Source organism: Sceloporus undulatus, chromosome 1 (genome assembly GCF_019175285.1).
Source record: "Sceloporus undulatus isolate JIND9_A2432 ecotype Alabama chromosome 1, SceUnd_v1.1, whole genome shotgun sequence".
In the NCBI taxonomy this organism is placed as follows: domain Eukaryota; kingdom Metazoa; phylum Chordata; class Lepidosauria; order Squamata; family Phrynosomatidae; genus Sceloporus; species Sceloporus undulatus.
The window spans coordinates 369,505,926-369,528,394 of record NC_056522.1 but is presented as its reverse complement, the minus strand read 5'-3'; the positions used below and the strand labels follow the sequence as shown (position 1 = coordinate 369,528,394).

General features: G+C 42.2%; 1 protein-coding gene across 2 annotated transcripts in view; it reads right to left on the bottom strand.

Annotated features, from left to right (window-relative positions):
• Window positions 1-20,846, bottom strand: part of ESR2 (estrogen receptor 2) — a 62,475-nt gene extending 41,629 nt beyond the window's left edge. The window contains exons 1-4 of one of the 2 annotated variants that reach the window (XM_042446647.1): window positions 20,714-20,846; window positions 16,127-16,625; window positions 12,314-12,489; window positions 5,365-5,481 (exon numbers count right to left, since the gene is read on the bottom strand). In XM_042446647.1, the coding sequence (XP_042302581.1) occupies window positions 5,365-5,481; window positions 12,314-12,489; window positions 16,127-16,566 (733 nt within the window). In that variant the 5' untranslated portion in view covers window positions 16,567-16,625; window positions 20,714-20,846. Of the gene's footprint in view, window positions 1-5,364; window positions 5,482-7,107; window positions 7,152-12,313; window positions 12,490-16,126; window positions 16,626-20,713 lie in introns of those variants that run through there. The other variant, XM_042446648.1, reaches the window with a different exon arrangement.
• Window positions 20,847-22,469: the final 1,623 nt, after the last annotated feature.

Sequence of the window (22,469 nt, the reverse complement as noted above, 5' to 3'; positions counted from 1 at the left end):
CAAAGAGGCTGACAAAGGAGGAGTGGTAGGCCATAATGGACAGATCTGCTTACATACAGGAGGCTGAGTGGCAACTGTCTAACATCACATTTTAAAGAATCCTATCTAACAACCCCACAGAGAAATACTGGAAGGAATTACACAGGCTGCTCAGGGAATTTCCCATGGAGGCACAAAACCAAATCCTTATTGACATACCCCAGGAACCCCAAACTGACACATTCTACCTATTACCTAAAATGCATAAACAGGGCAACCCTGGAAGATCTATCGTCCCCAGCATTGGAACACTTACAGTCGGTGCCTTCAAACATATGGACAATTTCCTTAAACCATATGCCACCAACGTCCCCAGCTATGTGAAAGATCCCATGGACTTCCTACAGAAGATTCAATCTATCCACAACCTTCCAGGAAACACCATCTTAGTCACTATGAATGTGGAATCCCTGTATACCATCATCCCACACAAAGATGGACTACAAGTCAACAGGAACATTATTCCAGATGGGAACCTATCTGACCTAGCCACTCAGGCCTGCCAGTTTGTTCTCACACACAATTACTTCACCTTTGATAACAACATACACCTTCAAGTTAATGGCACTGCCATGGGCACATACATGGCATCACGATATGCCAATATCTTCATGGCCAACCTAGAATAATGCTTCCTAACACCTGCACCAAGAAACCACTCCTCTACCTGAGGTACACTGGTGATATCTTCATCATTTGGACTCATGGAGAGGACTCACTCAAGACATTCCACCAGAGTTTCAACAACTTCCACCCCACCATCAACCTCAGCTTGGAACTATCTACTGAACACCACAGTACAGCTACAAAATGGACAGATAAGCACCACACTATATTGCAAACCCACAGACCATCACACATACTTACATGCCTCCAGCTTCCACCCTGAATACACCACAGATCCATAATCTAAAGCCAAGCCCTCCAATACAATTGCATCTGCTCAGACCCACAAGACAGAGATGCCAAACTCAAGGATTTACAACAAGCATTCCTCAAACTACAGTACCCACCATAAGAAGTGAAAAAACAAATACACAAGGCAAGACATGCGCCCAGAATTGATCTATTACAGAACAAAATGAAGAGGAAAATGACAGAACCCACATACAGCTCCCAACTGGGACCACTCAGGCAAATCATCAATGAACTACAACCCATTCTGGACAATAATGCCACTCTTTCAAGGGCCCTTGGTGGCAGACTTTTACTTGTTTACAAACCTCAAACAGGTACTCACTTACAGAATGACACATGACACAGATGGTGACACAGGTACTAAGCCTTGCCACAAACCAAAATGCCAGCTCTGCCCACGCACTTTCCAAGAAATGTCATCACAAGACCTAATGGTATCACCCACAATATTAAGGGGGCATTCACATGCTCATCCTCCAATGTGATCTATGCTATACTGTGTCAGCAATGCCCTTCAGCACTCTACATTGGGCAAACAGGCCAGTCCCTGCACCAGAGGATAAATGGACATAAATCAGATGTTAGAAATACACACACACACACATACACACACACACACACAAAAACCGGTGGCATAACATTTCAGTCTACTTGGGCATTCCATCTCAGATCTCAATACAGTGGTCACAGAACAAAAGAACTACAAAGGTAGACTGGAAAGAAAAACAACAGAACGTGAATTCATCCACAAACTACAGCCCCTCCAGAATGGAGTGAAAAAACACAATGGTTTCCTGACACACTACACGCACTTTAACACTATCTGACCCCATCCTCATGAGGGTGCCCTACATTCATCTATTCTCCTCACCACAAGCTAGTCCCATTGCCAAACTGGATCTGCCACTTCATCTCCATGCACAAAGACCAGCTTCCTATGTCTTTGTGCACTAACAACCATTGTTAAAACTGAACCTGCAATTTCATTTCCATACACAAAGGATTTATAATTTGTATTGACATCCTCATATACCAATGGCATACAGTATATATATGTCTGTGCCTGGCTTCCACTCCATCAAATGCATCTGAGGAAGTAGACTGAAATCCATGAAAGCTCATGCTGTCAATTTCTTTCTTTCAGTTAGTCTCAAAGGTGCTACAAGATCTCTTTGTGTACTGATTCTACAGACTAACATGGCTATATCTTTGAGCACAACCAAATGTGCATGCACAATGTACAATATGCATACATACCATACATAACTGTGAACAATATATACTGCATGCATGTACAATAGCACCACATGTATAACTCTGCTTCCTCAATCTTAAACTGAATATATGGGATTCTGAAACCCAAAATACTCCAATATCCAAAATTGTCCAGATGGATGGCTGAGGTAGTGACACCTTTGCTTTCCGTTGGTTCAGTATACACAAATTTTGGCATGGTACATACTGCCCCGAAACGGCGGGCTGGAGGTGCCGGTTTTTCTTCCAGAGGGACACCACAGCAGCCAAACCACACAGTGTCCTCCGCAGTAAAAAGAACCTGGAAAAATGGGGTTCTTTTTGTGGTGCCCAGCTTACGTCACAAGTGCACCATTGGTGCACTGGTGACTTAAGTGATGCGGAGCAACATCTGTATGCTGCACATTGCTTACGTCATCATGGTGGCACCCATGTGGACGGGACGCTACCATGATGTTGCCGCGATGACATGCTAGGGCTCAGGAGTGTACGGTTACCGCACGTTCCCAAACCCTAGTATCAGCAGCGGCACACTGCTTTGGGCCCGTCTGTCCCGGGCCTTTATTTCATGCAAAAAAGTATTTAAAATATTGTATGTAAAATTACTTTCAGGTGATATGCATAAGGTATATATGAAACATAAATGAATTTCTTGTTTAGTCTTTTCCAGTGATTCATACCGTCTCACGTGGCCAAAGCATGACAGCCTTAAGGTAGTCATCCTCATCAAGCACAGCTGGGAATTGTAGTGCAAAAATCTCTTTTTTCCAAGCTCTATCCAGTGCCCATGTCCATCCTAAAAATGGTAGCATTTTCCACATCCATCTCATTTATGTTTAGAATCTCTATATCTTGCACAGTACATTTTGCCCACCCTGTATCAGATGATGTTTGAGCAACCTCCGTAGACCAAGACCTGGCCCTGCCTAGTGATTTGGCACGTCAGTGCATCACCACCAATTTTCCTTTGACAGCAGTGAAAAGATAATTCCAAACAGCACACCACAAGCTGGTTATTTACAACTATTAAACCTTGAAAAGAATATTGTGCATTAGGTCTATTTAAAACTTCAATGGAGGCAATCACCAACCCTGATTTGCCTGTCCTCAAATCTAAAATTATAGATATCATTTCCCAGTTTAAATGTTTGATTGTTGCTTCTCAGCTTATTATAATGTTTTTCTTATTATTGTTGAATGCTCCCCACTTTTCCAAGTGATGACAAGTTCCAAGGGCAGTGTTAGAAAGAATAGTTTCCTTTGAATGAGAGACTTATCTCTGAAGTATTTGTTTTATTTACATGTATACAAGCAGAATACAGTGGAGGAAATTGGCCTCTACAGCAGCTACAAAAATGGCTAATCCTGGATCACTCATCCAAAGTAATAACATCTATCCACTTTGTCTCTGACTCACTGAGAAATTTTAGGCATTGTGAATTCAATGGCAAATGTGTGTGATGATATATATATGGCTGTTCTCACTTTCCAATTCTGAGTTCAGATGATGCATGCACATCTGAAATAATCAGTAACCATTTCCACATATTCCTGCCACCACCAGCACTTCTTTCTTAGTGCAATAAAAGAGATACTTGAATTCTGTTCCAGCTATAACTGATGGGGGTCAGGTTCACTAAACCATACTTGTTTTGGCTGCCTTCCATAATGGTGACATTCTGGCCTCCAACTTAGCAAATTTGTTGTGTGTGTCTTCAAGTCAATCTCCAGGAAAAAAGATTCCACCTAACTATTAGGAAGAACGTACTAACATCATCATCATCATCATCATCATCATCATCATCATCATCATCATTATAGTTTATTTTTATAGCGCTGTAAATGTACACAGTACTGACAGTAAAAGTCTGACAGTTGAACATGCTATATTGGAGAGTGGTGGAGTCTCCTTCTTTGAAGGTTTTTAAACAGAGGTTGGATAGCCAACTGTCAAAGTGCTTTGACTCTGTATTGCTGCATGCCAAAGAGTTGGACTGGATGGCCATTGTGGTTTCTTCCAACTGTATGATGCTAAGTTGTGAACCTATCACAAGTTTTTCCTGGCAAGATTTGTTCAGAGGTTTGCCTTTGCCTTCCTCTGAGGGTAACAGCATGTAACGTGCCCAAGGTCACCTAGTGGGTTTCCATGGCTGCATAGGGATTCAAATCCTGGTCTCCAGAGGCATAGTCCAATGCTCAAACCTTGGTCTCCAGGATTCTGGAAGTGGTAGTCTAAGATAATAACATTTCCAAGGTCTAGCATGCATTGTCACATCAGGAGCATTACTGGCCCTCAGATTTTACAGGCAAAACCTCAGGCCTAGGGACAGTATCCAGACACGTCACTGGGCAGGGTATCATTAAGCGCAATACATTAAACATCAACCACAGTTGCTCACACAATATCACTCAAATTTTTGAAAAAAAGTCTAAAAAGTGAAACAAAGGAGAGAAGAAAAGAGAGGAGGTCTCTGGAGAATCTAGGCAGCAATTCCAAAGAGGTTTGCAGCAATGGCAGCCTGCTACACACCATTTTCTTAAAAACACTTTTGTTTTTAGGGTAATGTTCTTGCCCTGAGATTCCTCCCTTTCCCTGAAGCCTGAAGAAGTGGGTCCAGACCCTGAGATTTGGAAACCAGAGCAGAATAGCTCCTGAGTGGATCCACCAAGGAACAGCAGGAATCATCTATCTGAGCCAGAAGAATAGAAAATTTCAGCAACAGTAACATGAATGGTCCGTACATATTCTTGAATCATCTCTCCCATTTTACCAGTCATTTTGGACAAGAATACACACACACACACACACACACACACCTTTCTCTTAGTCAATGAAAAATTGAGAAATTCCTCTACCTACATTCTCAGTTATGTATGGACTCCCCAACAGAAGAGGCAAATGATGGAGAGGGACATACAAATGGACACCTATTCTGGGCACAAAGATATGGCAGCAATGATGAAAATGCACATTAATGACACCTCAGTTCAATTTTCTCCCAAACCATTCCCAAAAGACATGGATTATTATTTTCAACATAAATTATTGTCTCTGGATCCACCCCACCACTGGCATTAATAAAAGTGAAACATAAATGAAAGAAATTTTGTAGGGAAAAAAGGTACAAGGGAATCACAAAGACACAGTCTTACCACATTTCATCATGCCCACTTCGTAGCATTTCCGGAGTCGGCAGGCCTGGCAACTTTTGCGCCTGTTTTTATCTATTGTACATTGGTTCGTCGCTGGACAAATATAATCATTGTGACCTGCAGGGAGATATAAAAGAATGGGTCATAAAAGTCTCTCTCTCTCTCTCTCTATATATATATATATATATATATACAGTATATATATATTGTAGAGAGAACTTGTAGCATGTTTGAGATAAACTAAAAGAAAGAAATGCATCTGAGGAAGCAAACTAAAGTCTATGAAAGCTCATGCTGCCAGCTTCGTTCTTTGAGTTAGTGTCAAAAGCGCTACAAGATCTCTCTACATACTGATTTCCACAGACTAACACAGCTATATCTTTGAATTCCATATATATATATATATATATAGTTACTGTGCACGATGGTTTGTGACATGGAAGGCAGCTTTTAATCTTGTCTGTGTTGTGTGTAAGGTTGCCAGGCCCTCAGTCTGCAGTTTTGTGGATCGTCTCCAGGTGAGAGATGAGGGTGTAAATTCCCCAGCTTTAGTGGGCTCAGCTCCTGACACAACTCCTGTGCACATTTCTACCTCATTTAGCAGAGCAGCAGCTTGGAAGGTTAAAGTGATTTCTGCAACTTTTAAGTCTCTTTGGGGTGAGGAGAGCTCTGTGTATAGGTTGAGTCTCCCTCATCTGGAATTCTGAAAACCAAAATATTCCAAAATTCAAAATTCTCCATTTGAGTGTCTGAGATAGTGACAGTCTTGCTTTCTGATGGTTCAGTGTACACTAACTTGGTTTCACGCACAAAATTAGTAAAAATATTCTATAAAATTATCTTCAGGCTAGGTGTCTAATTACCTTCAGGCTATGTTTATAAGTGTATGTAGATCATAAATGAATTTTCTGTTTAGACTTGGGCACCATGTGCAAGATATTTCATTATGCATATGCAGATACAGTGGGTCCTTCCCTTACGTGGGGGATCCATTCCAGACCCCCCCCCCATGTAAGGGAAATCCCTCGTATGCTGGAGCCCCATTAAAAATAATGGGGCTCATGCCTGCGACGCAGTGCATGCGGCACAGGCGGGCATGGCACAGGCATGTGCTCCATTACTTACTCCTGGGTGTGCCATGGCTTTTTCCAGCACAGTATTAAACTTATACTGAAAGCCAGGTATATCGTGCCCACGTATGATGTGCTTGCACTATATTCCAAATTCCAAAATAATAATAATAATAATAATAATTAAATCCAAAACACTTATGATCCCAGGAATTGTGGATAAGGGAAATTCAGCTTGTATTTACTTAGTAAACATCCATCTTTTTTCCAAATCACTGTAGTGCCAAAGCTCACCCTCCACACTGCTCCATATCCACTTTCTGGCTAGAAACAAGAAGGCTAGATTAAATGTTCCTTATTCTAACCTTCACTAATATTCCCCTCATTTCACCTTGATCTGGGAACAGATCTTTTAGCTAAGATTTCTGTCCTGATTTCCAAATAGAAAAATATATTCTGTGTGTGTGTGTGTGTGTGTGTGTTTCTGAATGACAAACCATGATCAACTGTTCTTGAAACATAATCTATAACACTTTATGAGACCACCATGTCCTATTTTTAGGACTGAAACCATCCTGAATGGCCAGCCCTGGGACCACTAGCTGGTGCTTAGATCCTTTTACATTACAATTGCCACATGCCAGGCTCCCATTTCCCAGTAAAATTAGCTTACCTTCTGCCTGCCGATGTGATTGCATTGAACTCTGGGAGTGCAGCCCTGAACAGTCACTGTGTCCTTGATTTGACAAAAGACGTTTCAGTGACACTGATCATACGCAAACCCAGAAAGGTCAAGTGACCGACCAGCTGCTTGGCAATACAACCCTCTAGTTCCTTTCACCTTCATGTTCAAGGCAAAGGGGGGGTTAATTCATCTGGAGGATGCATTTTCCCTAACTCCTGTTTAGTCAGTGATGAGGATTGAGTCCAAAGAGATGGAACAAGCAAACAAGAGGAAGTAACAGTGATGAGAAAGAGGTGGGAGTTCTCAGTGTGGAGCCCAAGGGGTCATCATGCTCACTATTTCTTGATACCTAGGCTAAATATGGGGAAACAGTTGGAATACTTATCCTATGGAATTCTGAGATTTGCAATTTGGCGAGGCACTAGAGCTCTCTCCTTAAAGTGCCAATCTCAGGATTCCACATGATGTTGCCATGGAAGTTGAAGTGAAATAATAATGCTATGATTGTGTCATGTGAACAGCTCTTATGAGCCAGCATGGCATAGCAGTTTGAGTGTTGGACAATGATTCTGGAGACCAGGGTTCAATAAGCTAGGTCTTAGACAAATAACACTCTCTCAGTCTCAGGGGAAGGCAATGGTAAACCTCTTCTGAACAAATCTTGCCAAGAAAACCCCATGATAGGTGTACCTTAGGGTCATCAGAATTTGAAAACAACTTGAAAGCACACTACAACAACAAAAAATGAACGGCTCTTAGTCTAGCATTCTGTTTGCACAGTGACAATAGCAGCTGGTGACTTATACATCAGCATATGTCCAAGTTTTAGGACTTTATCGCATAGTTTCAAAAACCGAATTACAGCTGCCGAATTCAGTTTGGATACATGCAGATTTTGCCGCCACCGCTGCCACTGTCGCTACTGGGCAAAGGCATTCTGGGTAATATCTGGCTGGAATCTTAGTTCAGCAAGCCTCTTTTCAAAGCCGGGTGCCATAAATTGGTTTCCATGGTTGGTTTCTAACTTATGGCGACCCTATCATGGGGTTTTCTTGACAAGTTTCATCAGAGGAGTTTGCCATTGCCATCTGCTGAGGCTGAGAAAGTGGGACTTGTCCAAGGTTACCCAGTAGGTTTCATAGCCAAGCTGGGAATTGAACCCTGGTCCCCAGAGTCATAGTCAACACTCAAACCACTGCACCACGCTAACTCTCATTCTTTTCTGTGTTACAATGCTGAAATTGCCTCCATATGGAGAGATTTAACATAGAGAGATTTAACATCTAAAATACAACCTTGAATCAGAAAAAAAAAAATGGCTTTCCGGTGCTTTTAATGTTACGTGGCTGTTTCTAGAGTGCAGAAGCTGATATGGCATGCTTAGTGGTTTTTCTTCTTCCGTCATAAAGCCTCCAGCAGTCCACATATTAACTTTCCAGGTGATTTCCAATGCAGGCACTAACCAGACCTAGCCCTGCTTAGCTTCCTGAAACAAACCAGCAAACACTTGGACAGTATGCATATTAATGCAGGTTACAGGTTGAGTCTCCCTTATCTGGAATTCTGAAATCCAAAATCTTCCACAATCCAGAAGTTTTCATGGGTAACTGATACAGTGACATCTTTTCCTTCTGATGGTTCAATGTACACAAACTTTGGAGATTATCACATGGAGAAGCGGCATGCTCCTGTCCTTATCATGGGATTGCGTGAAGATTGTTACACAACGTCTTGTGATGTCACACTCATCCCATCCTTCTCTTGTCAATGAAATGGAATGGTCCTGTCACTTTTCATTAATGGAAAACTACCATTAATGAAAAGTGACAGGACGATTCCATTTCATTGATAGGAGGATGGGATAAACACAACACTGTATGATCATCTTCATGCACACGCAATAAGGATGAGAACATCCTGCTTCTTTTCTGTCCTATTTTTCTGTGTGATAATCTCCTTTGTTTCATGCACAATATTATCTAAAAATAATATGTATAAAATTAGCTTCAGGCTATGTGTATAAAGTTTATATGAAACAAAAATTAATGTTGTGTTTAGACTTGGGCCCCAACTCCATGGTATCTCATTAAGCATTTACAAATATTCCAAAATCCAAAATACTTCTGGTCCCAAGCATTTAGACTCAATCCGTACAAAGTCCTGACAGTAGATTTTTGAAGCGGTGTAGGGGAAGAAACTTCAGAAAGTAAGTGTTCCTATCAAAGATGTTTTAAGATCACATTGGACTCCTGTTTGCTTCCTTCTATTTGCCATCCAAAGTTACAGGAGTGTGTTATAGATTCTGAGAGGCTAAAGACATCTTAGACCCCTTTGCAGTGCACCATTATAGCACTACAATTCCACTTCAAATGCCAGGGTTCTAACCTATGGAATCCTAGAATCCTAGAGTTGGAAGAGACCACAGGGGCCATCCAGTCCAACCCCCTGCTATGCAGGAACTCCCAATCAAAGCATCCCCGACAGATGTCGTCGTCGTCATCATCATCATCATCATCATCATCATGTCCACCCAGCCTCTGTTTGAAGACCTTCAAGGAAGGAGACTTCACTACACTCCGAGGGAGTTTGTTCCACTGTCGGACAGCCCTCACTGTCAGGAAGTTCCTCCTAATGTTGAGGTGGAATCTCTTTTCCTGGAGCTTGCATCCATTGCTCCGGGTCCTAGCCCCTGGAGCAGCAGAAAACAAGCTTGCTCCCTCCTCAATATGACATCCCTTCAAGTATTTAAACAGGGCTATCATATCACCTCTTAACCTTCTCTTCTCCAGGCTAAACATCCCCAGCTCCCTAAGTCGTTCCTCATAGGGCATGGTTTTCAGACCCTTCACCATTTTAGTCACCCTCCTTTGGACACACTCCAGTTTCTCAACATCCTTTTTAAATTGTGGTGCCCAGAACTGGACACAATATTCCAGGTGGGGCCTGACCAAAGCAGAATAGAGTGGCACTATTACTTCTCTCAATCTAGACACTATACTTCTATTGATGCAGCCTAAAATCACATTGGCCTTGTTAGCTGCCACATCGTACTGTTGACTCATGTTCAACTTGTAGTTTACCAGGGCTCATAGATCCCTTTCGCATGTAATCTTGTTAAGACAGGTGTCACCTATCCTATATCTGTGCATTTCATTTTCCCACCTTTTTGTCATTTTGTTAGCTTTGGCCCAGCTTTCTAATCTATTGTCATTTTGAATTTTGATCCTATCGTCTGGTGTAATTGGCTACTCCTCCTAGTTTGGTGTCATCTGCAAATTTGATAAGTATACCCCCAATTCTGTCATCCAAGTCATTGATAAAGATGTTGAATAGAACTGGGTCTTGTAGTTTGGTGGGGCACTGAAGGGCTCTGGCTAAGAATTCTAAATGCCCCTCTTTAAACTTCTAGTTCCAGAAACATGGCACTTAATGTGGAACCATGATTAATCTGGAGCTAGAAAGTAGTGCTGAGAGAAACTAAGGATGTGTCTACATTGCAGAAATAATGTTGTTTGACACCACTTTAATTGCTATGGCTCCATCCTACTGGAATTCACAGTTTTGTGAGACACCAGCACTCTTTGGCAGAGAAGGCTAATGACCTTGTAAAACAATAAATCCCAGGATACCACAGGATGGAACTACAGCACTTAAAGTGGTGTTGGACTGTATTATTTCTATAGTGTAGATGCACCCTAAAAACTGATTTTTGTCATCAGCTTCTCTCTTCCAAATCCCCATCCCACCTGTTTAAGCGGGGTTTTAATATGTAATCGTTCTCAGGGGAGCCTCTTATTAGGATGTTTGCTTTATTTTTATTTTTTACTGTTGTATGATTTTAAAAATAATTTTATATTCTTTAAGTGCAATGTTTTTAATTGTTTTTAAAACTGTATTGTTATTTTCTTCTGCGTGATGCCCTGCATCCAACTCTGAGAGAAAGGTAGGATATAAATGAAATGAATGTAGCATATAAATGAAATGAATAAATAATACAGTATATAAAATCCATTTTCCCCTTCCTATTCTGACAAACATACATCCAGACCCCCAATGAAAGGGGGTTTGGAACAAACAAAACTTGCTAGGAAAGGAAATGAGATAGGAGAACTCTTCCCCACATTCCACATTTCCTAGGTTACAAAGTGAAAAACAAACCGGTCAGGGCTCTTGCATATTTAATAGTTGCTCAGAAATGGGGATTTCTGCAGGTGTTGCTCCTCCAAATCCCCCTTCCAAAATGGCCTCTCTCAGGAATGCTTCAGAGACAGCTGAGATGCATAGGATCTCATTTAAAAAATCTATCAGCATTTTGAACTAAAAAGCTTTAGGAAGCTCGCTTCTGAAAGATATAAAATGCAGGATCAATATGTACTGGCAATCTGTTTAATATAACAGATATAAAATCATTTATAATATCAAATCATTTTTGAAGAATTGCTAAGCAATTTTTTAAAAAAATAAAAAGCCATGATGTGCCCAAAACTGATGTGGACTCAGTTCTTGGCAGTGAAGGCTGATTGTTATCAAAGGTGCCCTGGAAAAAAAGGATAAATATGTTGTCTCGCCAGGTCTCTTCATGTGTCACGGCCTTCAGAAGGTTATCATGTTCCGTTCTGAAGTGCAGGTGACCAAAACATATGTCAAGTAAACATTCTGATTTTCTTGAATAACTTCAACTTCCTATATCCAGATTTTTATAAAATGTACTGATCTGAGATGGGAGTCTCTCTCCACAGTGAGGTCCCATTGAAGACAATGAAATTTGCTTCCGTAAACATAGATTTGGTGAGATCTAGTGTGGTGTAGCGGTTTGAGCACTGGACTATGACTCTGGAGACCAGGGTTCGATTCCCTGCTCAGCCATGGAATCTCACCAGGCAATCTTGGGGGAGTCACACACTCTCAGCCCCAGAAAACTCTGTTTGATTTAGGGTTGCCATAAGTCAGAAAAGATTTGAAGGCACACAGCAACAACAAAACATAGATTTTAGGATAAATTGGGGCACACCTTGGACCAGGGTTCAAATCTCAACTGAGCCATGGAAACCCACTGGGTGACCTTGGGCAAGTCACCTGCTCTCAGCCTCGAAGAAGGCAATGAGAGCCCACCAACCACTTCTACTTATATCTTTTTCAAAGATATTTTCATTCCTGAATGAAACCTTTCTTCAGGTCAACCCGTTACTCTTACCTTGAATGCTTCTTTTGAAGAATGCTTTGCAGCCTTCACATGACCAGACACCATAGTGATATCCCGAAGCATAATCGCTGCACACAGCACAGAAATGGGCATCTCTTTTTGAGCTGGGACTGCTTGTCGTGGGACTGGTACAGTCACTGCCACTGGCCTTCCGCTTCAGGGTCTCTCTGATGGCAGAGAGGAGGAAAACGGTTAAAAAACAAAAGAAGTAAAATGTATTTTTTAATGCAAAGTTTGCCCTTATTTTATTTATGGGCACAAGCAGACAGGTCAAAATAAAGCTGCTTCAGGCCACTTTGGAAGTGTGCTGTTTAAATGCTGTATGTGTCCTAAGAGGCCGGAAGCCGTGCCAAAGCCACACTCCAGTCCTAAGGACTGATGAGAAGTTTAAGGTGATAGCCATGTTTGAATATTTGAAGAGATGTCATATTGAGGCTGGAACAAGATTGTTTTCTGCTGTTCCAGCCACTAGGACACGGAGCAATGGATTCGAGCTACAAGGAAAGAGATTCCACCTTAACATTAAGAAGATATTCCTGATGGTAAGAGCTGTTCAGCTGTGGAGTCTTCTTCTTTGGAGGTCTTTAAACAGAGGCTGGATGGCCATCTGTAAAGAATGCTTTGACTGCATATTTCTGAATGGCAGGGGGTTGGAATGGATGGCTCTTGAGAGCTCTTCCAACTTTATGATTCTGTGATCATGGCAATGTCATCCAGCCTCCAGAGGCTTTCAGGGTGGTAGTGGTATCTGGAGTTCATTCCAGGCTTTACACAGAAATGAACTGTGAAGGAGCCTCTGTAAACAGAAATATAAGGCTCTCTAGACTGTGTCGGCTACCTCTGGGTTTCATTCAGAAGCAAAGTCTTAATTAAAAGTTCACGTGTCATTCAGATTTCCTTCCAACTCAAGGAAAGTTTTGTCAGTTATATTTGAAACAAAATCCACCATTAAGGGAGGGGGGAATAAAACATAAACGGCCTCTGCTCATTTAATCAAGGAAAGGGAGGGATTGGCTCCTTGCAGTTCATACTCTTCCCATCTTTTGAACTTTCATTTAAGTTATAATTCATGGATTTTCAATGCCACAATCACTGTTTCCATGGCAATAAATTAATGTCACGAACATAGGATTAAGACACCACCAAAGAAATGAAGCAGACGGAGAAGCGCCACTGCGAGAGAGAATGTGTGCTGGCGGATCATTTGGAAGACTAGAGAGGACCTTTTGCACTTTTCCTTCAGAAGAAGGAAGAGAAGAATGCAGACAAATTCTCTGCATTCTCCAGTTTATCAAGATTTCCCCCCCAATGGTTGGTTGATTGTAGCACATCCAAGGCCTAAACTTACTCCAACAGCAGCAAGAGCCATACACACTTCTATATTGACAACAACCTTGTAAGGTAGGTTAGACTGAGGGTGCATCTACACTGTAGAAATAACATAGTCTGGCACCACTTTAACTACCATGGCTAGATCCTACAGAATGCTGGAATTTGCAGTTTTGAGAGGCACCAGCACTCTTTGGCAGAGAAGGCTAAAGCCCTTGTAAGACTACAAATCCCAGGATTTCATAGGCTGGAAGGATAGCATTTAAAGTAGTGTCAAGAGAGTCAGTGTGATGTAGTGGTTAGAGCACTGGACTATGACTCTGGAGATGAGGGTCCAATTCCCAGCTGGGTGACCTTGGGCAAGTCACACTCTCTCAGCCTCAGGAGAAGGCAATGGCGAACCTCTTCTGAACAAATCTTGCCAAGAAAGCTCCATGATAGGTTCACCTTAGTGTCACCAGAAGTCAAAAATGGCCTGAAGGCATACAACAATAACAAACTGAATTACGTATTTCTATAATGTTGAGGCACTCTAAGAGATACCAATTGATGGAAAGTCACTCTGTCAGATTCAACAAATTCTCCACTCCTTTTTAGACTGGGAAAATTCCTTTTTCAGACTCTAAGGCCTGAATCTCCCAACCAGTGTGGCCATAGTGGTTTCAGAATGCTGGGAATTATAGTCCAAAAACAAATTTTCCAAGCTCTTGGACCTTTTCATAAATGTCTTATAGGAAAAGACATGTCAAGACATTTAGCAGTATTGTGACTGAGCCTTATCAACAACATGTGAAAACCCTGGGAAACTTGTATGACCAAGTCCGCCATGGCTTTTTATGGACCAATTTAACTTTTCCACCCTAGAAACTGCCCAAACCACACAAAGGACTATACAGCCAAGAAACTATGAAAGTAAAACCCAAGGGCATCCTTCCTGCAAAAGGTGTTTCAGTTACTTCTAGGATCCTGGTTATGGTTGTTCATTCTATTTTTGAAACAAAGATAATGCTTCTTAATTTCTCTTTGCTTTAATAAATGCATTTGAATAGAAATTGGAATTGATTTACTTTCTTGCCTAGACTGAAGATTGGTTTCAAATACCGACCAAGTTAACTTGGATGGTTAGAAGCTTAAAAGAACCTGCCCTTCTCCATATCTCTGTGGATCCAGGACATCAGAGTTGTTGTTTTTCAGAGTGATCTATACCTTGTAGGACTTGACATGCTGATGAGGACTGGTGAAATCAAAGTGTAGATTTGAGTCAAAGTGAAGACTGGAACATAGGTCAAAGTGAAGATTGGAACATAGGTCTCTCTGTCCACAGCCCTGCACTATAAATACAATGCTAGCTATGTCAGTATGCAAAGGGATCTTGTAGAACCATTGAGAGAGGCTAACTGAGTGAGGCTGTAGCATAAACTTGTGGCCCACTTCCCCAGATGCGTGGAGTGAACTGGTGCCCAGGAAGAATATTTAGAACTAGATATATAAACAGTATTACAACATTTGTGGGTATGGTGATGAGATTCACTTATGTGCCAATATTAATACCTCAGTCTCACGAGGATACTCTTGGCCAGTTTATCACATCTCCTTTCTGATTCTCAACCTGTATGCACCACATTTGAAAACTCCCTCCAGCATTCACATGGCCATTCACGCATCCTGGCCATAGGCAACATCTTTCCTCCTGCCTTTGTCCCTCAAAGACCATAGTTGAAACTGAACTTGTCACCTCATCATCAGACCCACAAGTTTTGCGTTTCTATGGCTATTTGTACAGTATGATTATAAAGATCCTTCCTGGGCATCAGTCCACTCCATGTGCCTGACCAAATAGACAAAGTCTACAAAAGCGCATGCCATAACTTCTTTTGTACAGTTCGTCTCAAAGGTCCTACAAGATCCTTTTGCACACTGATATTCCAGACTAACAGGTCTAGGTCTCTGGATTCTATCAAAATGTCATACCTTAAGTTGCCACAGTGGCTATTGGCCACATTGACTCTCCCCCCACCCTGAATTTTTAGGGGGATGTGGTCTTATAAGGCTAATGCAGCTGGCTAGACTAGTGGTTCCCAAACTTTGGTCCTATAGGTATTTTGGACTTCAACTTCCATCAGCCCTAGCAAGCTTGGCCAACAGTCAGGAATGCTAGGAGCTAAAGTCCAAAACATCTGGAAGACCAAAGTTTGAGAACCAGTGCCCTCAACCCTGGCAATTGTCCACCTTTGCTGCAATCGAGTGGATCTCAAACTTTGATCCTCCAGGTATTTTGGACTTCAGAAGCTCTAACCAGTTTGGTCAACAGTCAGGCATTTGGGGAGCTGAAGTCCAATACATCTGGAGAACAAAAGTCTGAGAACCAGTCTAGCCCAACACACCTGGAGGGCACCAGGTTGGAGAGGTTTGCAGGACAGGTTGGGAACTAGATATATAAATAGAGAGACCGATTGTTGATAATCAAAACATTACCTGTGCATTGGGAGGACATGATCCACAGGTCTTGCCTCACACCATGGGCTTTTGGGTTGTTCTGCATATAAAACAGAGGACTGGCAGTGTAAGGTCAAAGGAGAGATGTGACCAGGGCCTGACCACAACATGCTTGGGCTCGCCGTCTGTCTCAGGGCGGTGCTTTCTGAATCGCTAAAGTTGCTGGGGATGTTGTAGTTCATCATTGTAGCCGGGGTGTAGAAAGCCATGGCAGAGTAGTCGTGCCGGTTCTCCATGTAAGAGGAGGGAATGTAAATTGGACTGTGCTCGACAGTCAGAGCAGATGGGCTGCAGCTGAAAGGGATGGCAGGAGAGCCAAGCTCTGACAAGGAGCTCTTCGTTTCCGTTTTGCTGCATCCAAGATCTTGAATCGGTGGCAACTGAGAACATTCCTTATGAGATGAGGCACAAAGGGACATGCTGGAGCAAGACAAATGCCAATCTCTCTTCTTCAAACAGTCATCAGAAAATACTTAATCTGGAAAACAGAAGCATGAACGTGGTAAAACCCATTTCCCACTCCAGCCTGGCTTCACATTTTATTCTTGAACTTCTGCAGCATTTGTAGTGGTGGTGTGGTGGTATGGTGAGAAACATGAGGCATTCATCTCATGCTGCAAAATCTGAGTGTCATGAAGCATGGCGCAGTACAGTATGTGCAGATTTGCCATGAGGACCATTCTTCTCTAGAAAGTTTCTATTCATTTTAAAAAGACATTGGATTATAACCACTGTTATATTGTCTGAGTCCCCAAAGATCTGAGGATAATCCATTTTGAGTTGTGGGCAAAAATAAATTATCTATACCACTTTAACTGCCATGGTTCAATGTTATGGAATTCTGGGATGTGTAGTTTTGTGAGCTATTTAGCCTTCTCTATTTAGATAAACTATTTAGAGAGCTCTTGTGGCACAACTAACTACAAACCCCAGAATTCCATAACATTGAGCCAAGGCACTTAAAGGGATGTCAAACTGCATTATTTCTGTAATGGAGATACAACCAGAGATACAGGTATAACTCACTGAATGAAGAATATGTTCTTTAACAGCAACAGCAACAGCAACAACAATTGATACCAGAGGAAGAAATAATATAGAAAGAATAGTGATAGGTTCCTCCACCATAAAAAAAGAAGAGCAGTTCAATATGTTTCAGGAAACTTTTTATTCCAACCCAACAATACCTACATATGAAATCATGCAAACAGGTCAGGTAAGCCTTCCATAAGTAAACAAAAACAGTTTTAATCTTCTGGAGAGCACTCGAAAGCTACTTCCACAATGCCTCCATGGATTATACCATTCTTTCACTAGCCTCCACTTTTATTATGATTTCCAAATAAAAAATTCAAATTATTTCCAATTATTTCCAAAGAAATAATTAAAAAAACATTTTGAGGCATTTGCTTACAAGTGTAGGATGGGATACAAATACTGTCACAAGTTTTGTCCCCAAGACCAGTTTAGGCCCAAGTGAGATCTTTTTTTAAACACAAAGTGCACCCAAAGTATCTCTGAGTAAATCCCACTATAGGAGGGAAAATGGGTTATTCCAGATTATTACACATACCGTGTAACACCTAGTTTGACTATGCCAACTGCTAGGCTAAGCTGCAGGTTGCCTTTGAAGTCATATATGTCTGTTAATCAATACAGCTGCAAGGTTACAAACCAGTACTGGCACATAAGAAATATCTCAACGGACAATTTTATTGGCCTTTGGTCCATTGCTGGACACAATCCAACACTCAAGCCTTGCATGACTTGCCATAGAAAAAGAAATGTAGTCTCCCACATCAGCCTGCCCATAAAACAACAATTCCTTCTGTGGTCCTTCTGTAAAAGCCCTCACTTCCAGAGATCCAGAATTTAATTTCTGAAGATTCATAGTTTTTGACTGTGGTGTTCCCCCTTTGGAATGCTAGCCTTGGAAGGCAGGACTGACAATGACTCTGATGGCTTTTTGCTGCCATTCAAAGGCCCTTTCAGTCTTACAGACCTGTGTCAATTCTGGTTGAATTTAGGTTACTGTTAATATCATTAGCATAGATTGCCTATGCTGTCTATCTGGCAACAAGTACTAATTTCTCAGCAGCATGACCTGCAATTACCTGGAATAAAGCACATTAATAATCTTTTCTCCAGCAGTTTGCAGAGAACAGTTTGCAGAGGAAAGATGTTTCCCTAGCTTTTAAAGCTTCTCTCACTGTTTCCCGCTGGAAATCAGGTGCATTCTAGCATGAATTATTCCTTGAACATGGCATTGTAAAACTCTTTCAGATGTGCAGATAGGTGTGTTCTGAGCAATCATGGTAAAATATTATGCCATGACGTCTTCTTTAGTAATGCTGGGGAGGGGGCATTAATTTTTGGACAGCAGCTGCCTGAACCAACACTAGCACCACGCCTGCCAACCTAATTCTGGTATTTATAGTGCAACAGCACCACCCCTGCCAACCTAGTTCTGGTATTTATAGTGCAAACCCCCCCCCCTACAATTTCCCATCTCTAGGGCTCATCTACACTGGCCAAAACTCACAGGCTCACCTGTATCAGCTGTTGACATGATGTATGGCCTGATTTGGAGCAAATTTGCCTCTTTTGGCCCTTAGTCAGCTTTTAAAAACCTTGTAAATTACTCCAGATTTCTCTGGGAAAACTAGAGTTTCCTGATTGTGTACAGCAGGGATTGGGCCAGATTCATTGTGGAGGAGGCAAAACAGACGGCACTATCATCCCCTGTACAACCTGTTCCATTTAGTATTTCAAGTGTGGACATCAATGCAACTTCAATGGAGAGTTTCTTGGGTAGGTGTAGAACAAATGGGGGTGAATCTAGGCCAGAAAAATTCCGAGTTGCAATGTAGAGGAGCCCCAGGTGGGTTCATGAGGACATGAGAAGAGACATCCTGGATCAGATGAAAAGCCTATTGGGCCTAGCATCTTTTCCCTACAGTAGACAATATATCCAATCACCTCTGTATAGCAACAGCAATAGCATTTACATTTCTATACCACTTAGTGAACTCAGCACTCTCTAAGCGGTTTACCATCTGTAAACCGATTCCTCCAACAAGTTGGGTACTCATTTTACCAACCTATGAAAGGATGGAAGGCTGAGTCAACCTTGAAGCCCTGGGATTGAACTCATAACCTTGTGGCTGCAGTACCGGCATTTAACCACTGTGCTACTACAGCTAGGGTTGCCATAACCCCCCTGGGGGCGTGACAAACCCGATTTTTGGGCAGTTGGCATGGTCACGCCCCGGTTTAGCTCTTTGCCCCAGGTTGAGCTGGTTGCCGCCGCCGCCGCCACCGCAACTACCACGGCCGTTCTGCAGCCGCCACCGCCATTGCTGCTGCGGCTGCTGCTGCAGCCTTTCTGCCGCCTGCCTCGCTTTGCCCTAGCCCTGGGCGCTCTTCCCTGGCCCTGCGCGGTCTTGCGCGGCCACGCGCAGGGCTGAGCAGGAGCTCCTGCCCTTCAGGGTGGCTGGCCAATGGCTGGACAGCCCGCCCCTCCTGCAGGAGCCTGTGACTGCTAGCAGGAGGCGGGGCTGTTCCAGCTCCACTCTCCCCATTGGTCAGCCAGCCTCAAGAGGAGGAGTGTCTCCTCTTTGGTCCCTTGCACGGGCCGAGGGCAGAAAAGAGCTTTGCCGGCAAGCTATTTCTCTTCCTTTCCTTTTTCTTCTTCTTCTTCTTCTTCTTCTTCTTCTTCTTTTTCTTCCTCTTTCCCCTCCTCCTCCTCCTCCTCCTCTTTGTTTTCTTCCCCTCCTTCTCTTCTTTCTGTTCCCCCTCCTCTTCTTCTTTTTCTTCCCCTTTTTTCTTTTCTTCCCCTCTTCCTCCTCCTCCTCCTCTTTTTATATTTTCCCTATTCTTCTTTCTCCTCCTTTACTTCTTTCTCCTTCCCTTTCCTTTTTCTCCTCCTCCCCCTTCCTCCTCGGCTGCTGCTGCTGCTGCTGCTATTGCCCCCATGCAAAAAGAAAAAGACTGACCCACAAATCCCCCTTACAGCCAGTTGAGATATACTGTACCTGGGGGAAAAGAGGGGGTGAGGGTTGGGGGGGGGGGGGTTTGCAGGGGGGCAAGGAGAATGAGGAAGGGGGGAATTGCTAAGAAGGCTTGGAACATGTAGTTTGCCGGCTCAAGGGGCTGCCTGTCTACCTCGGCTCAAATGCTAAGGATGCCTGGACTTGTGCTGTTGAGTGTGTTTTGGAATTTTGGAAGGGGGGTTGGCCAGAAAGGGAAGTACATTTCTGCCATCTGTCGAGGAATAATGCCAAAATGTCCTCCATTTTGAGCATGCCTAAAAAACATGAGTTTATATCAATACTTTTTTAAATCATTAAATTTTTTGCGTGTCCTCCATTTTAAAAATATGTCTTACATTTTGGGCTAAATTTTGTCCTACATTGTCCTACATTTTCCCCCATTTGTCCCGGTTTGGATGTTGACAGTTATGGCAACCCTAACTACAGCACTCTGTAGTGAATTTACCCATTCAAAAGACACCAATAGGATTGTAGCCAAATTTGTATACATTTCTATCATTTTCCAAATTATTACCTTTCTTCATAAAAGGAATGGTAACCTTTCCTCCTAGGAGAGTTGCTCCAACACCTTCATAATTTTGCTTGCAATTTTTCCAGCTCTCCAATATTTTTTTGAGGTGCAGTGGCCAAAACTGGACACAGAATTCCAAGTGTTCATTGATCTTCAGTCTGTTTTCTGTATGCATTAGTTTTCAAACTCTGTATGGGAGAGGGGATATAATATCCAAATTGGTCTTTAAATGTATAGAATCCCTAGTTGTTTCTTCTTTCCTATTTTCCTTGCATTTCTAGGCAAGAAACCGACACAACACATTAGGCTCACACCAGCAAAGACACTTGTCTAAATTTAGACTTTGTTCTCTTTGACCCAGCAAAGACATCTACACTGCTCTTCTAACAACATTGACCCTTACTCTGCCATTGAACAAACACTGCACATTGATTATCATAAATTTAGTAACTGCAGCTAGAAAGAGCAGTTAGGAAGTTCACAGCCAGGCCAAATGGCTACTTGTAACCTGAACAGCTTTTTACATGGGGTTAAACAAATTTGTAGAAGATATCAACACTATTATCAATCACAGCATTTCCAAAACCAGAGGCTGCATATCCCTGCCCATTGCCAGCTCCAAGATGCTGCAAATAAGTGGAAAAACAAATGGCATCTCAACCACGCACCCAATTCAAGTTGCATATACTCAAAGCCTGGCATATAATTTTAGCCAAAATCATACATTGACAAAGTGTTAAGGCCTATTCACTTTTTCAGATGCATTTAAAATGTCCCAGTTTCTCTCTTCCACTATCATTTCCCCCTTTTGTCTTCAGTTTATTTCACTTACTGCAAACAAAGTTCAAAGGGCAAAAGTAGTTTGCGTTCAACTCAACAGGAGGGAGAGCAGAGGTGCGGATGCAGTTTTGCACTTCCCAGTATGCTTAGGCAAAAGAAAACTGCCTTAGGCAAAACCCACTCCTAGTTTGTGTATTCATCCTCTCTATTACCTTTTGCTATCTTGATCAAATTTTTATGTTGCTTGGCCACATCATTTGTCCTGGTTTTCAACTGTGGAATGATGGGGCATGTGATAGACTTCTATATTCTACCATAATTGCCATGGCAACTACCTATGGAATCATGGGATTTGTAGTTTGATGAGGCACTAGAACTCCATAGCTAAGAATTCTAAATAGCCCTCCCTAAAGTGCCAATATCAGGATTTTGTGAGATGTTCTTGTGGTACTTAAAATGGAATATAGAGCTATAATTATGTACTGCAATGTGAATGGGTCCCAGATCTCTGCTACGATACCTGAGGATGCAGAAGCTGCTTATTCTGCATCTCTGCTTCCCTCAGGCAACACCAGGTGCACCTCCAGTATCCTACCTATTGATAAAATGTAGAGATGCACCTGGGTCAATTTCAGCTGCTCTTGAAGGAATAAAATGCAAGGTCCAGTTCCAATGTAACACTGGCCAGTGCCTATTGGGCAGGACAATCCCAATTAATCCTCTGCCATCCCAATTTTTCAGCTGCTTTTAAAATGTCCCACTTTCTCTCTACTCCTCCCACTTTACTCCTCAGCTTACTTTCCTTGCCATTTTATTTATCATTCTGAAAGATGGATAGTGAAGAAAGTTAATAGGAACAGAATCAACTACTGTAATTTGAAATGTGGTGCTAGAGGAGAGTTCTACAGATGTTATGGGAATGAAAAAAAAAGAAAACGTCTTCAGATACAGGGGCCAGGGTTGCTTTCCCTCAAAAACT